Source organism: Myripristis murdjan, chromosome 16, assembly GCF_902150065.1.
Source record: "Myripristis murdjan chromosome 16, fMyrMur1.1, whole genome shotgun sequence".
Lineage (NCBI taxonomy): Eukaryota > Metazoa > Chordata > Actinopteri > Holocentriformes > Holocentridae > Myripristis > Myripristis murdjan.
The window spans coordinates 1,099,549-1,114,731 of record NC_043995.1 but is presented as its reverse complement, the minus strand read 5'-3'; the positions used below and the strand labels follow the sequence as shown (position 1 = coordinate 1,114,731).

Here is a 15,183-nt window from a genome sequence, read left to right as displayed (position 1 = left end):
CACCTGGCGAGTGCTGTGTTTGGTGTGCTCCGGTGGTGTGCTCCGGTCTGTTGTGCCATCGGCGGGATATGAAAGGTAGGCATAGGATCAGTTAGGCTTATACTGGTGACAGCGTATCATGGTGTGACTGCAGCCGTGATTTTTCGATTTGCAGCGGGGTTGGCTGTTGGCGACCTGGCGTGCGGTTCGGAGGGATTGTAAGAAGCGCGGTGTCTGCCTCTTCATCGCAAGACGAAGATTGTGTTGGCAGTGTGTTAAGCTCCCTTCGCTCCGGTAAGCTGCTGTTTGCTTTGTGACATCTATTTGCTCTGCTAGCCGTATGTTAACATTTGCCTTGCTTTCTGTCTGCGGTAGCTGTCGAAGCCACAGGTTGTGGCTCCCCCTCTTCCCCTACACTCGGCGCGGGGCTGCACTGCACGCCGGTGATGTGGGTTACAAGCTGGGCCTCCTAAGGACGGCTATCTAAAGCCTCCAACGCTGGTGCGGCCGCTCCATCTCCTGCCATTCCGTCTCCTGCCGCTGCTCACCTGCCAAGTTTTTCCCGGTTTGAACTGGCTCAGGCGCACCGTTACCTCCTGTGCGCCCATAACTTTGGGCTTTCCGCCCCACCACCGTTTATTTTCTTTTGGGTTAATTAATTTCCTTTTTGGTTATTTGGTTTAATTGTGTATAAGTTATTTGTTAACTATTTTCTTTTGTTTAGTTGGTTTTGATTTCTCAGTGGTTGGATGATTTTTCTGTTAATGTGATTAATTTATTATCCCTGGTCCCGCCCACAGCTGAGTTTATTTTGGTTGTTTTTTTATTAATATTTGTAATGTTGGGTTTGCTTTATTAATTGTCCTCCAATTAATTTAGGTTTAGTTAGGTTCTTTTTTTTGCTTATTTTGGTTGTTTTTCATCAATTTTTGTAACGTTGGTTTGGTTAATTATTATTCAATTAATTTGGTTTATGCTATGTGGTGTGTGTGGGTGTGAGTGCTGTGTGTTTGGGTGTGTCTTTGTCTGGGCAAATGCTTTATTTTAACAGTGTCATATCTGCCTGAGTGTCCCGCCACAAGCGGTGTTCATTTTCTTTTCCCTTTCTTTCAGGACAGGAGCTGGTGCAGTGTGTGACAGACTTCCCCGGTGGTGGCTTCCCCCCTGCACTTCTTTAGTTTGGCGTGGCACATGGTGTTTTGGTTTGTAGTGATTGTCTTTGGTTTGAGTTACTCCTGTTTTTGTTTAGTCTGATCGCTGCACCCAGTATCCTTGTTCCTACCCTTTTTTTTTTGTGTGTGTGTTAATGTCTACCGCAATCAATTTTGTGGCCTATTTGGGCACTCAGCTAGTCATTTTAACTAATAAACTTCTGTTAATACTTTTGGAAGTCCGCCTCCCGTCCTCTATATAATTGGTGTGACGAATCTGTGTGACCTTAAGTTATAAGTGTCTTGTTGAGTGTTCTATACTTCCTGGGGTGCAATTCCCCAGGTGGCGTTGTCAGGCAACTTCCTCTTGCACCCCTCCATATCGCCACACATGGTTAACTTTTAGCACTGACTTACACAACACTTCCTGATGTATAACACAATGCAAGAATACCAGTTTCTGCCCAGGGTCCATTTCTGTCACTTTATCCTGCGTTCTCTTCAAAAGTCCAACATTTTTCCCCATTAGATTTGGACAACCATCCGCTGTCACACCTGCCAGCTTGTCCCATTTGAGTCCCAACTTGTCCAGACATGCACTCACCTCCGTGAACAAATCACTCCCAGTCGTAGTCCCTTTCATTTACTGCATGGCTGCCATTTCCTCCGTAATTTTGAAGTCCGCAGTTATCATCGCAGCTCTCATCCAAAGTCAAGGAAAAAAAAAGTCAAAGTTGACCGCTTTGTGCTGCGGCTGAAGTTTCAGATTTCCCACGATGTTCTCAATGCTTCTCATTACAGTGTGTGGGGAGAGGGGCTTGTTCTCAAAAGCCTCTTTTTTTATCTGGACATATTAGTGCCACAGTCCACCAAGCATTGTTTAATAAACTCTCCATCAGAAAACGGTTTACTGTTTCTAGTGGGTTTGTGGGATATGACCAGGGTTGCCAACTGTCCCTTGAAAAACGGCTTGGACACTCCAGTTCTTCACTCCAATACAGGCTTGGACACTCCAGTTCTTCACTTTTTTGCAAGTAACAAAAACTATTGAAGCCTGTGTGCCTTTTGCCACCGAGATGTAACACCACTTGTACTGATAAAAAGGACTGACAAAACAGAAGCTGTGGAGCGTTGCTGTCTTAAATGCATTTATTAGACAAAAGTATTTTGCCTCCCAAATTTCACAAATCAGAGTACAAATATAGACCCAGACTTCATTTTTTTTTTCATTTATCCCAAGTGATTACATCAGATCTGAGACACACAGACAAATAATGCATTGTGAATACACAGATACAAGCTCATGAGGTACATGAACTAGATGAAAACAACTCTCCTCACTCCATTTGATGCATTCTAGATGTAGAGCAAGATGTAAAAGGGCTGCATTTCAACAACAGAAAGTCTATTCTCTATCCTTAATTTTCACAACCAACAAAATCAGAAAATCTAATTCAATGCTAACTGTCCCTGCATAAGCAGCCACGAGAAAATGGATTCTGTGGCACATACACAAAAACTAAGAAAGTCCCTGCAAAGAAGTTTGAAAAGAGAGCCAGCAGTACAGGGTGGAAATGACAGAAGTAGCAGTATCTTCAGAATCTTGTCTGCTGTAAGAAGCTGCTTGCTGCGTTAACAACAGTCAACATGTGATGCGGTTCATAGTAGAAGTCTAAGAGTTCTTCTGAGGCACCTTGATGGTCACCTGACAGGAAATAGGAACAATGGCAATGACTGTAATTATTGTTAATTATTATTTATTGTTAATTATTATTTACAATGATGGAACAAGAAGCTTTTAAACAGTGGCACTGTTCAGTCCACTGGTCAAAAGGGCACTTGTTGGTGGGTGTCGCCAATCATAAAAAGGCATATAACTTCTGAATGGATTTATGCAACATGGAAACGTGGAAAGCATGGTCATAGAGCAAGAAAAGACGTGCTTAACCTTGTATTTTGAACGGATGTTTGCCTATCCCAAAAGGTGCGTAACACATACATAACTGTTTACTATTTGAATTTACTAAACAGAAAAAAACATTATCTTCAAATAAAAGCATGAAAAGTAAGAACTGACAAAAGTTTAAGTAGGACCCTTGGTGTTTATTCTGGGTAACTTGTAGTATTTAGACAGCATGTGCTTCAAATATTTGTTTTGGATCACAAGATGAATCTGAAAATAGCAAATACCTCCAAACATAAAAGCACTGGAAATCTAGAAAGCACTCAGTAGAGTTTATCCCTCTACCAGCACTGTACAAATGTCAATACAAGACAGTGTCACATGGTGGATATTAGGCTCAAATTAAAGATGCCCACTGCCACGCACCCATGACCAGTTGGTGTTCTTCCTTGTCCAATGACCAACCTTCCCACAAACCTTAATGCAAATCCACTCATGACTTTTAGAGATATCTTGCTAACAAAGACACAAAGACCAACAAATGCAGTCAAACATAATGATCTACATTAGTGTACCAAACTGTTTCATCACTCCATGTTTTGTCAAAAGTAAACAACTAGTGTCCAAGAAATCACATCTGAGTAGCAGATGGGCACAGATCTGTAAGGAGTGTTGTGGAGTATATGAGAATTAGCTAACAAGGGACAAAAGTTACTCTTCCAGAGGAAACTGTAATTTAGTACATCAGCTTTTAGCATTATTTACCGTTTTGACCTCTGTGTAGTTGTCCAGACCATACTCTCCCAGCTCTCTGCCATTTCCTGAAGCCTTATAACCTCCAAATGGTGCCTGGGCCCCAAACACATCATAGCAGTTGATCCTGCAGATGGGCAAAATTTTGAATGTGTAAATTCAGATTATGTTATACATAAGGGTAGTTATAATATCGTTTATATCAATTATAACTAACTTATGGTTGCCTGAATACTTGTGTAACATCTGAACAGAGCAGCAACATGGAACATTTGATGAAAACTGGTTGTTGGACCAAGACTTATACCTTCCAGTTTTGGAGAGTACAAAGTTTGAAGTTTCCAAGGAGTTCATTAGAGATGGTGTAACAATAGTGTTTAACTGCAAGTGTGAGACAGTTTTCCCTGAGAGTTCTCCCTGGAAATTTGCTCAGGATATCTGTAGTCAAAATGGACACAAGAACCTATCTCATCCACATGGTACCTACACCTGTGAATACAAATACAAACACAGTATTCTTATTCTATCTTCTTAATCTATTCATTTTCTTACTCCCCCACTCTTAAGGATCCATTTAAACTCCCATTCAAGGAAGCACAATGTGTAGTTTTCTCTGCTGCTCCAACTTTACTGATTAATGTTCTATTCACATGAATAAGCTACATTAAGGATTCATTTTTAACCCTATAAAGCCTGAACTATGAAAGAATTGGCAGAAAATTCAAATTTTTTGAAATTGAACCCTTTATTTAGTCCTATAACAAAATGTTAAAAAAAAAAAAAAAAAAAAAAAAAAAGATTTTTCAAAAAATATGTTATTACATATGGTTTTTCTGTTGTATCATATATGACAGTACTTGACAGAAGTGCCAATGGTATGGTCCACGGTGAACAGGGGAAGTGTCCAAAGGTATACAACAGTATTTTGGTCAAGTACTGATTAAACTGAAAATGGAATGTGTTATTTGATAACGTGTATCATATATGATACAAATGGCTTTATAGGGTTAAAATTTTTTTTGAATGGTTCTGAACATCTGTCTGAAAACTCTCTTGCTCATGAGATAATTTCCCTGCTGCTTGCTAGTTGGTCTTCTCTTGCCGTACATTGTCACCTTAATCATTACAGAGTAACTCATGAATTGACTGATTAACTGAAAATCAGGCAATAAAGAGAATTAATAACATACTTAAAATTAATTATAATAGTAAATGAATAAATTCATCTACCAACAAAATATATCAATTAAAACATACAACATTTTAAAGGGCTTATATAAATAGCTGAATTTATAAAGTAAAATAAATAATAATAAATTTAATAATACGTTTTTTTAAAATGGTAATACATTCCTGGATTCATAAACCCCTTTGCCAATGCATTTTCAAAAGGGAAATTAAATTGGGGATTCCTATTTCCATGCACTATTGTATTTCCATGTACAATTTTTCCTATTTTTCCTATTTTGGACTGTTGTTCTATTGTATTCTGTACAATTTGCTTTTCATTTGACCCTCTGGACTCAATGAGAGCTCTTGTTACATCCCATATTAACTATAGTGCAGGCCTTAAGCTTCATTTCCCACCATCTTTGCAAGTACTTTAGCTGCATGCAAGCTCAGTCCCAAATTTTACAGACCACTCGATGTCACAAAATGAGTGGAGAGAAATATTCCACCACATTTTGTTTCAGATAATCTAAACAAGCTTCTGTTGTTATTTGTGCTTCATAAGTGGGGAATTGCTCAAATTTTGATTCTGCTGGTGTATGGTGTTTCAGTGATTGTCTTAGTGTGCCAACAGACTCTCTAATGAATAATTTCACCTTTAGTCCTTCAGGGGAGACAGGGAGTAATGGTATCATTTAGGATAAATGAAGATTTTTCACAGTGGTGCTGAATTAAAAACCTAATCAAAAATATGTGGTAGCAGCTGTACTTATATGACCTTTTTTCTACAGCTGATTTTAGCCCTTTTCACACTTCACACTCCTTAGCCATACTAAGGATAACTGTAGCCCACAGCTGAGCTTAGCCTTAATTTACACTTTTTCTTATGAACCCAGGGCTCACAGCCTGGATTGAGGATTCACACTTGTCACAAATCAAAGACCATGTTTGATGTCTTCAGAACAGTTTTAATGTGACAACAAACATTCTGTTCCTTTTCAAAAGTATTCCTTGGCTGTTGTTGTAACCTCAATTCACACCACAGCTCTTAGCACAGACTATTCAGGATATTCCCAGATATAAAGAATAATCTTGCAGTGGAGTGGGGTTCAATTAGCCCTTGGCTAAGAGTTGAGATAGTTCACGTTCTGACACCATGTTCAGACAGCATGCATCAGTCAAGACATCAAGCAGTAAATTCTAAAATCTTTTCTATATTAAATAGCATCTGTTCACAATACTTGTGTCCACCAAATACCTGACACTGATGCTTACTTCGGTCTGGCAGTAACAGATGTGTCTGTTCTGTTTTTTGAGGCTAAACAGTTTACGGGAATTCCCCCTGCAGGTCTGACTTTTTCCTTTCCGAAAATACAGTGTAAACAAAACAACGGATGAGGAAAGACTGATCATCAAAGTGGAGAATGATCAAGATCTGTGTAACAAACTGAAGAACGAGGACGTTTAGAGGAAAATTTCAGCCTTGATGAACACCAGCCTACCAGGAAGGATGTTTTGTTGTACTGGTGATTTCTTCTGTGTAATCTGTAAGTCTGTCACTAGCTTGCACAGAGGTTGTAATGCTGTATGTTGTAATGTCAAGGCAGCTAGTTGGTAGCTATTGGTTCCGTCACAGGGTGGTTCTGTTGGTTCTTGTTTTACACGATGACAGATCATATGTGAACAGTAAGGGAACCACGATGCTCAAAAATTGACATGATGTGTCCTGTCTGAATATGGTGTGAGTTGTAAGTGTGAAATTCAATTAAATTTTCAATTCAACTCAATGTTATTTGTATAGTGTCAAATCATAACAGAAGTTATCTCAAGGCGCTTTACAGAAACCCAACAGATTTTGGCTAATTGCATGAATCAAAATCTCCCAAGAACAAGCACAGGGCGACAGCAGTGAGGAATAAACACTCTTAACAGGCTAAAAACCTAGAGCAGAGCCCGTTAAAGACAGCCAGGGCTAACAGGAGTCTAAACCCCCTGTTAGCCCTGGTGCTAAACACTGTGTGAAAAGGGCTTTTTTGTTATGGAAAAGAACATACACTGAATGTTAGAATCACAGAGATATCAGAGAACATCTATTTTTGTGTAAAGTGTGCTCTGCACAATAGTCAGTAATAACAATCCTACCAGACTGTGCCAGCACGGAGCCCATTGGAGACATAGTGAGCCTTGTCAATGTCTTTAGTAAAGACAGCAGCCGCTAGACCATATTTAGTATCATTGGCTCTCTCCACTACCTCCTCCAGTGTTTTGAACTTCAGAATCTGCATCACTGGACCAAAGATCTGGAGAAGAGAGGGGAGAAAACATGATGAAGATGAAAGAAAAGAGAAAGGATGGAAATCTCTGCTCTTTCAAACTCAACACTTCTGAGGCCATATCACAGAACCTTCCTATGTCTTAAGATAGGAAGAGTCTAAGATAAGATAACCCACTGAAAATAATGGTTACTAAAAACAATCGTGTAATTTTATTCACCAAGAATTTCTTTTATTTATTTTTACTTATTTTACATTTATTTAATTTTACCTCAGAGGTCTAATGTTTAATCAGGAATTATTTTACTGTAAAAAACAACAACAAACAAGCTCATTGGGTAAGAGAGGAATAACTGATTGCAAGTGGTGCAAATAGCCCAAGTCCCGCCTCTGTTACTCAGGCTTGGTAAGCATTATTTAGTGTCGAGAGGGTGCAGCTTAGCGACATGACAGCAAACATTAAGCACAGACACTGAAATTTCAAAGTGATATTACTTGATTCTTGCGCTTGATACAGTGAAAAGGAAAACTTGCTGAGCCAGTACAAGTTCAGTCAACTGCTTGAGAGACCCTGAGGCTCTGATGTACTTTTATTCTTTGTTTTTTCCTTATTTTCTTTCTCAGCTGGGTTCTGAATATTTGTAAACCATTATTTTGTATGTTAATACAGTGCCTGTTCTTTACATTTACCTCTGTGTTCCATTTACTCATTTGGTGTCCACTTCCTATTCATTTGCCTACACCTTATGAATCTAGCTACTGGTCCAGCATGCACTTACCTCATAGGTGGGTTACAATAGGATTTTTACAAATTAGTTATTATGGAAGTAAATCCTAACTAATCTTAGGAATCCTATCTTATCTTACTTCATCATGTCTTAAGTAAATAAATGCTAAATTCAATTGTAAAGCTAACTCTCTGGATGTTGCTGCTTCATCACTGCATATCAGTCAAAACCTTAAGATACTTACAGTTCTTATATTACACTCTCCAGTATACTTTTTTATTATCAGCCAATATGGCTACTGGATTTAAAAGGTACCAGCCAGTCTGATTTCCACAAGCCAAAACAGTGTTAAGTAGGCCTGTTGCTAGACATGGACCGGTGGACTGCTGCCCCACGACCAAAAATGAAACACAGGATTGAAACACTGGATTTTTTTTAACATCTAAATGTATAGATGGGTCTCTTTATATAGGACAACTAGACAACAACAGACCACAATTTCAATATATTTTTGTAAGGGGCCTTGTGTAAAATACATTGATCTCCAACAGTGAGTGGAGATGCTTTGTATCAGGCTGCTTTGTGTTTGTGTGTACGTATGTATGTTTGTGTCATTATCAGACACCCATTCCTTACAGGAGAACAAGAGAGGCAATTCAAAGAGCATTGAAACCATTTTAAATATTTGTTATCTCTATTGAAAATATATCTAATTTTCTACCACTTCACATCCAACAGAGGAATGTGGCTTCACTGCCTCAAACAGATACTGTGATAATTATAGCCTGTATAGAGCTTGATTTATCAAGTTCACGTGCCAAGTTGGCTGGTAATTTCACAATGTTACCCACCAAAGTTCCTTTTTACCCGCATTTGGTGGGTTTGCAGGTATTTATTTCAAGCCATGAGCTGGTATTTGCTATGGTAACCCTCTTAGTGACTGAAACTGACATTTCCTCCTCGTTGTTGATGACGAAGAATTCATTCTGCTAACATACCTCCTCCCTGGCAATGGTCATGTCATCTTGAACATCTCCAAAGACAGTTGGCTGGATAAAGTATCCTCTGTCAGCAGCCACTCCTCCTCCACACATAAGTTTGGCTCCCTCTCTCTTCCCACTGCTGATATAGCCCAGAATCTTGTTGAACTGCTCCTGATCCACCTAGAGAAGTCAACACAGAGGGAAGGGGCTCAAATAAGGCAGGAGAACGCATTCATACTTCACGTTAGCTTCACACAGGAGTTCCCAACCACTGAGGATCAGAAAATTTGCATCACCCATTACAGAGCTTTTTAAAATGTTCCTTTTAAAAAAAAAAAAAAAAAAAAATTCAAGCAATTCATATAGTTACGTCCACAAAAACCGTCCTTGTACACCACCACAGTGGATTTGAAATGTGGTAATCAAAACATGACTGAAGTGCAAACTTTTAGCTTTAATTTAAGGGGTTGAACGAAAATATGGCATTAACCATTTAGGAACAGCCAGTTTTATACATTGTCACTCCACTTTCAGAGGCTCAAAAGTAATTGGACAACTATACATTGGACTATATATTGGATAACTATACATGACATACATAACTACAATTATGAGGATTATATTCAATATTTGGAGGAAAATACTTTCTAGTCTATGACTGCCTGAAGTCTGGCACCCATGGTCATCACCAAATTCTGAGTTTCCTCCCTTGAGATGCTCTGCCAAGCTAGTATCTAGTAACTCTTTTGCAGTGTGTTTTGGGTCATTGTCCATCTGCACTGAGAAGCACTGTCCTATCAGTTTTGTGACATTTGGCTGAATCTGAGCAGACAGTATAGCCCTATGTCCTATAGCCCTATGTCTACATCAATGTTCCTGGCAGCTACAGAGCCCTCTCTCGTCCTCATTTTGGCCAGTCAGACCACATCTCTTTGCTTCTCCTGCCTACTTAAATCGAGCTGACATAAAGGGTCAAACCAACTGTAAAGTGTGGACAGATGAAGCTGCAGTGGCTCTACAGGACTGTTTTGAATGCACAGACTGGCAGATGTTTAGGATGCTACCCAGGAGAACCATATTGACCTTGAAGAATACACATCATCAGTGACATCATACATCAGCAAATGTGCTGATGATGTGGTAAAAATAAGGTCAGTTAAATCATTCCCTAATGAGAAAGCCTGGATGAATGGAGAGGTGAGAGCTCTATGTAGAGCCAAAACAGCTGCCTTTAAGTCAGGTGACAAAGAAGCCTACAACACTGCCAGAGCAAAACTGAAAGCTGGCATCAAGGAGGCAAAGCGAAGGCATCAGCAGAGACTGGAGAGAGACCTCAACACCAACAACAACAAAGACTTGTGGCAGCCGGTCAAAAATGTGACAGGCTACAAAAGCAGGAGCGCTCCCATCATGTGTGAGGCCACGTTACCAGACGAGCTAAACACATTTTATGCTCGCTTTGACCTCCTCAACAAGGAATCAGCTGTAAAGTCTACTCTGCCTCCAGAGGACCGGCCACTGTCAGTATCCACAGTGGATGTGAGGAAAGTCCTGCTGAAAGTGAATATGAGTAAAGCTGCTGGGCCTGACAACATCCCTGGCCGTGTACTAAAAACATGTGCCAACCAGCTAGTAGATGTCATTACTGACATTTTCAACATATCGCTGTCACAGGAGAGTGTTCCCACCTGCTTCAAGACAGCCACCATCATCCCTGTGCCTAAAATGTCTGCAGTGTCTGATCTAAATGACTACCGCCCTGTGGCACTCACCCCCATCCTGATGAAGTGCTTTGAGAAACTGGTTCTCCAGCACATAAAGAACAACATCCCTGCCAGTCTGGACCCTCAGCAGTTTGCATTCAGAACCAACAGATCCACAGAGGATGCCATCTCCACTGCTCTCCACTCAGTCTTCACTCACCTGGAGAAAAGCAGCACCTACATCAGAATGCTGTTTGTTGACTTCAGCTCAGCTTTCAACACAATCTCCCCCATGAAGCTGATTGGAAAACTGAACACTCTGGGCATCAGTACCACTCTCTGCAACTGGATACTGGACTTCCTCACAAACAGACCCCAGTCAGTTCGGATTGGCAGTCTCTCCTCCTCCACTCTAGTGCTCAACACCGGAGCCCCCCAGGGCTGTGTGCTCAGCCCCCTCCTGTTCACGCTGTACACCCACGACTGCAACCCCCGACATGGAGAGAACTCTATTGTGAAATTCGCAGATGACACCACCATCATCGGCCGGATTTCCAACAATGATGAGTTTTCATATCGGGAGGAAATCAACCATCTTGCAGAATGGTTTACATCAATGGAGCTGAGGTGGAGCAAGTAAGCAGTTTCAAGTTCCTGGGAATCAACATAACAGAGAACCTGTCATGGACTTCACATATCTCTGCCCTGGTTAAAAAAGCTCAGAAACGGCTGTATTTCTTAAGGAAACTTAAGAAAGCAAAATTCCCACACCAAGTTCTTGTCAGCTTCTACAAAGGAGCAATTGAAAGCATCCTGACTGGAAACATCACAAACTGGCATGGGATGTGCACGGCCCAGGACAGGAAGACTCTGCAGCGAGTGATTAAAACTGCCCAAAACATCATTGGTACCCATCTACCAAGCATCAGTGATATCGGGGAGGTGAGGTGAGATCCTAAAAGACAACACCCACCCCAGCCACAGCCTGTTCACCCTGCTGCCGTCAGGCAGAAGATACAGAAGTATTCACTGTCGTACCACCAGACTACAGAGCAGCTTCTTCCCTCAGGCTGTGAGACTACTAAATGCACCATCTGCACTCCTCCATGTTTAATAATTTTATTTTTTATACAATCAATTAATCAATCAAGAGGGAACCACACTTTAATTTCATTATTCAACCTGTTGTATAATGACCAATAAACTTCCTTGTATCCTTGTATCCTATAAACATCAGAATTCATTCCACTGCTTCCATCAGCAGTCACATCATCAATAAACACCAGTGAGCCAGTTCCACTGGCAGCCATACATGCCCATGCCATAACACAGATGATGTGCTCTACAGATATAAAACTGGTTGTAATTCCTAAATTAATGCCCTGTTTTTGTTCAACCCCTTAAATTAAAGCTCAAAGTCTGCACTTCAATCATGTATTACTCCATTTCAAATCCACTGTAGTGTTGTACAAGGACAAAATTATGAATATTGTACTAAAAAATCTGACTTTTTCAGTTCCGATGCCGATACCAATGTTGGGGCCTTATGTCAATACCAGATACCGATCCAATACCATTGTTGATTTAAGAAGCTAAAAACCTCAACAGCAGCGGCGGCTCCCTTTGATCTGTTCAGCTGCTGGAATTCCTCATGCTCCTTCGCGTGGTGTTTCTGGAGGTGCTTGATTAAATTTGTGGTATTATATCTGGCAGTACTACCACCAGCCCTGGCAACATTCATTTTACATACATTGCAAACTGCCGTCGAGCTTGTTGGCATGAAATACCTCCATATCGCAGACCCTTTCATTCGCTCCATGTTGCTTGTGTTTGCAACTCAACTCAATCAACTCTTGCAGCATGCAGTACATGTGCCACACACATGCCGCATGACATAGCCCGTGTCGCAAAGATTTAAAGGGGAAGGCTCGGTCTGACGGATCGGCTGCTTTTACAGATACCCGATCCAGGTAAAATGTTGATATCGGCACCGATATCCGATGCTAATATCGGATCAGTGCATCCCTTGTCATAACTGTATGAGTCTGGTGTTGCCCAGTTCAAGTGTGATTTCTCTGTTAGAAAATTAAAATGGGTCAATTGGTGCCATAGGGCATAACAAATTATTTAATCAAGCTGTGCCAAAAAGATCATAGCATCACTAAAACTGGCTAACATGAGACAATAGATGATAAAGTTATAGACACTGTTTTAAATCAATTAAAACTAATCACACCCAAAGCGAGCAATGTTGTGCACTGAAAGCATTTCTGAGAAGGGAATATGTTCAGTTTAAGTTTAATTTAATTTATTAACTCCCCACAGGTAAGAAATGCAAGACTGTGTGTGTGTGTGTGTGTGTGTGTGTGTGTGTGTGTTTGTGTGTGTGTATGGGCTTATTACCTGGGGTCCCTGCTCAGTGCTGAGGTCAAAGGGATTTCCCACAACACGTCTCTTAGCCCGCTCTACGCTGCGCTCTACAAATTCATTGTAGATGTCTGCTTGGACATAAGTTCGAGAGCCAGCACAGCAACACTGGCCTTGGTTGAAGAACAAAGCAAAATGGGACTGCTCCACAGCATCCTCCACTGGGTGAGAGAGAAACAAAGAGTTTGCAAGGAAAATAATCTTGTTAAAATAAAAATGAAAAAAATCTCTGACACTCTGAATTCTAATCTGAATTAATCTGAGTTGTTAGGTGATGAAGTGTTGCAATTTACTTTTTAAGTGTAAGCCCCATTTCTTCAGACTGCCTTTTCTTCTTCTGATTTCCTGTATCTTCCTGGGCGCCTCCTGACAGCCTCCAAGACATGGGCTGTGAACCTATTACTTTCAGTCATATGCACATATAACTATAGCTAGCTAGCAAGCACTGTGCTGTCCTTATGATTGTAGCTACACCCTTTCCTGAGAGCACAAGAAACTGTGTCCGCATGGCAATCTCATCTATTGAGGCAGAGGCTGATCAGAGATACTTAGGATTATAAAAGGAGATGGTGCACTTGGCACTATTGTTGAAACAGTCTCCAGCATTGGGATCACAACCAACAAGACAAGAGCCGTGTCTCTTTGCATGGGATGTTGCCTACAGTACAGGCCAAAAGTTTGGACACACCTTCTCATTCAATGCGTTTTCTTTATTTTCATGACTATTTACATTGTAGATTCTCACTGAAGGAATCATAACTATGAATGAACACATGTGGAGTTATGTACTTAACAAAAAAAGGTGAAATAACTGAAAACATGTTTTATATTCTAGTTTCTTCAAAATAGCCACCCTTTGCTCGGATTTCTGCTTTGCACACTCTTGGCATTCTCTTGATGAGCTTCAAGAGGTAGTCACATGAAATGGTTTTCCATCTATTCCACAGTCTTGAAGGAGTTCCCAGAGGTGTTTAGCACTTGTTGGCCCCTTTGCCTTCACTCTGCGGTCCAGCTCACCCCAAACCATCTGGATTGGGTTCAGGCCCGGTGACTGTGGAGGCCAGGTCATCTGCCGCAGCACTCCATCACTCTCCTTCTTGGTCAAATAGCCCTTACATAGCCTGGAGGTGTGTTTGGGCTCATTGTCCTGTTGAAAAATAAATGATGCTCCAACTAAATGCAAACTGGATGGGATGGCATGTCGCTGCAGGATGCTGTGGTAGCCATGCTGGTTCAGTGTGCCTTCAATTTTGAATAAATCCCCAACAGCGTCACCAGCAAAACACGCCCACACCATCACACCTCCTCCTCCATGCTTCACAGTGGGAACCAGGCATGTGGAATCCATTCATTCACCTTTTCTGCGTCTCACAAAGACACGGCGGTTGGAACCAAAGATCTCAAATTTGCACTCATCAGACCAAAGCACAGATTTCCACTGGTCTAATGTCCATTCCTTGTGTTTCTTGGCCCAAACAAATCTCTTCTGCTTGTTGCCTCTCCTTAGCAGTGGTTTCCTAGCAGCTATTTGACCATGAAGGCCTGATTGGCGCAGTCTCCTCTTAACAGTTGTTCTAGAGATGGGTCTGCTGCTAGAACTCTGTGTGGCATTTATCTGCTCTCTGATCTGAGCTGCTGTTAACTTGCGATTTCTGAGGCTGGTGACTTGGATGAACTTGTCCTCAGAAGCAGAGGTGACTCTTGGTCTTCCTTTCCTGGGTCGGTCCTCATGTGTGCCAGTTTCGTTGTAGCGCTTGATGGTTTTTGCAACTCCACTTGGGGACACATTTAAAGTTTTTGCAATTTTCCGGACTGACTGACCTTCATTTCTTAAAGTAATGATGGCCACTCGTTTTTCTTTAGTTAGCTGATTGGTTCTTGCCATAATATGAATTTTAACAGTTGTCCAATAGGGCTGTCGGCTGTGTAGTAACCTGACTTCTGCACAACACAACTGATGGTCACAACCCCATTGATAAAGCAAGAAATTCCACTAATTAACCCTGATAAGGCACACCTGTGAAGTGAAAACCATTTCAGGTGACTCCCTCATGAAGCTCATCGAGAAAATGCCAAGAGTGTGCAAAGCAGTAATCAGAGCAAAGGTTGGCTA

General features: G+C 41.1%; 1 protein-coding gene across 2 annotated transcripts in view; it reads right to left on the bottom strand.

Annotated features, from left to right (window-relative positions):
- Window positions 1–2,256: 2,256 nt before the first annotated feature.
- LOC115373221 (aldehyde dehydrogenase, mitochondrial-like) overlaps window positions 2,257–15,183 on the bottom strand; it is a 54,476-nt gene continuing 41,549 nt past the window's right edge. Inside the window, exons 9-13 of one of the 2 annotated variants that reach the window (XM_030071495.1) lie at window positions 13,047–13,231; window positions 8,956–9,120; window positions 7,099–7,256; window positions 3,799–3,913; window positions 2,257–2,835 (exon numbers count right to left, since the gene is read on the bottom strand). In XM_030071495.1, coding sequence (XP_029927355.1) covers window positions 2,803–2,835; window positions 3,799–3,913; window positions 7,099–7,256; window positions 8,956–9,120; window positions 13,047–13,231 — 656 coding nt within the window. In that variant the 3' untranslated portion in view covers window positions 2,257–2,802. Of the gene's footprint in view, window positions 2,836–3,798; window positions 3,914–6,020; window positions 6,985–7,098; window positions 7,257–8,955; window positions 9,121–13,046; window positions 13,232–15,183 lie in introns of those variants that run through there. The other variant, XM_030071496.1, reaches the window with a different exon arrangement.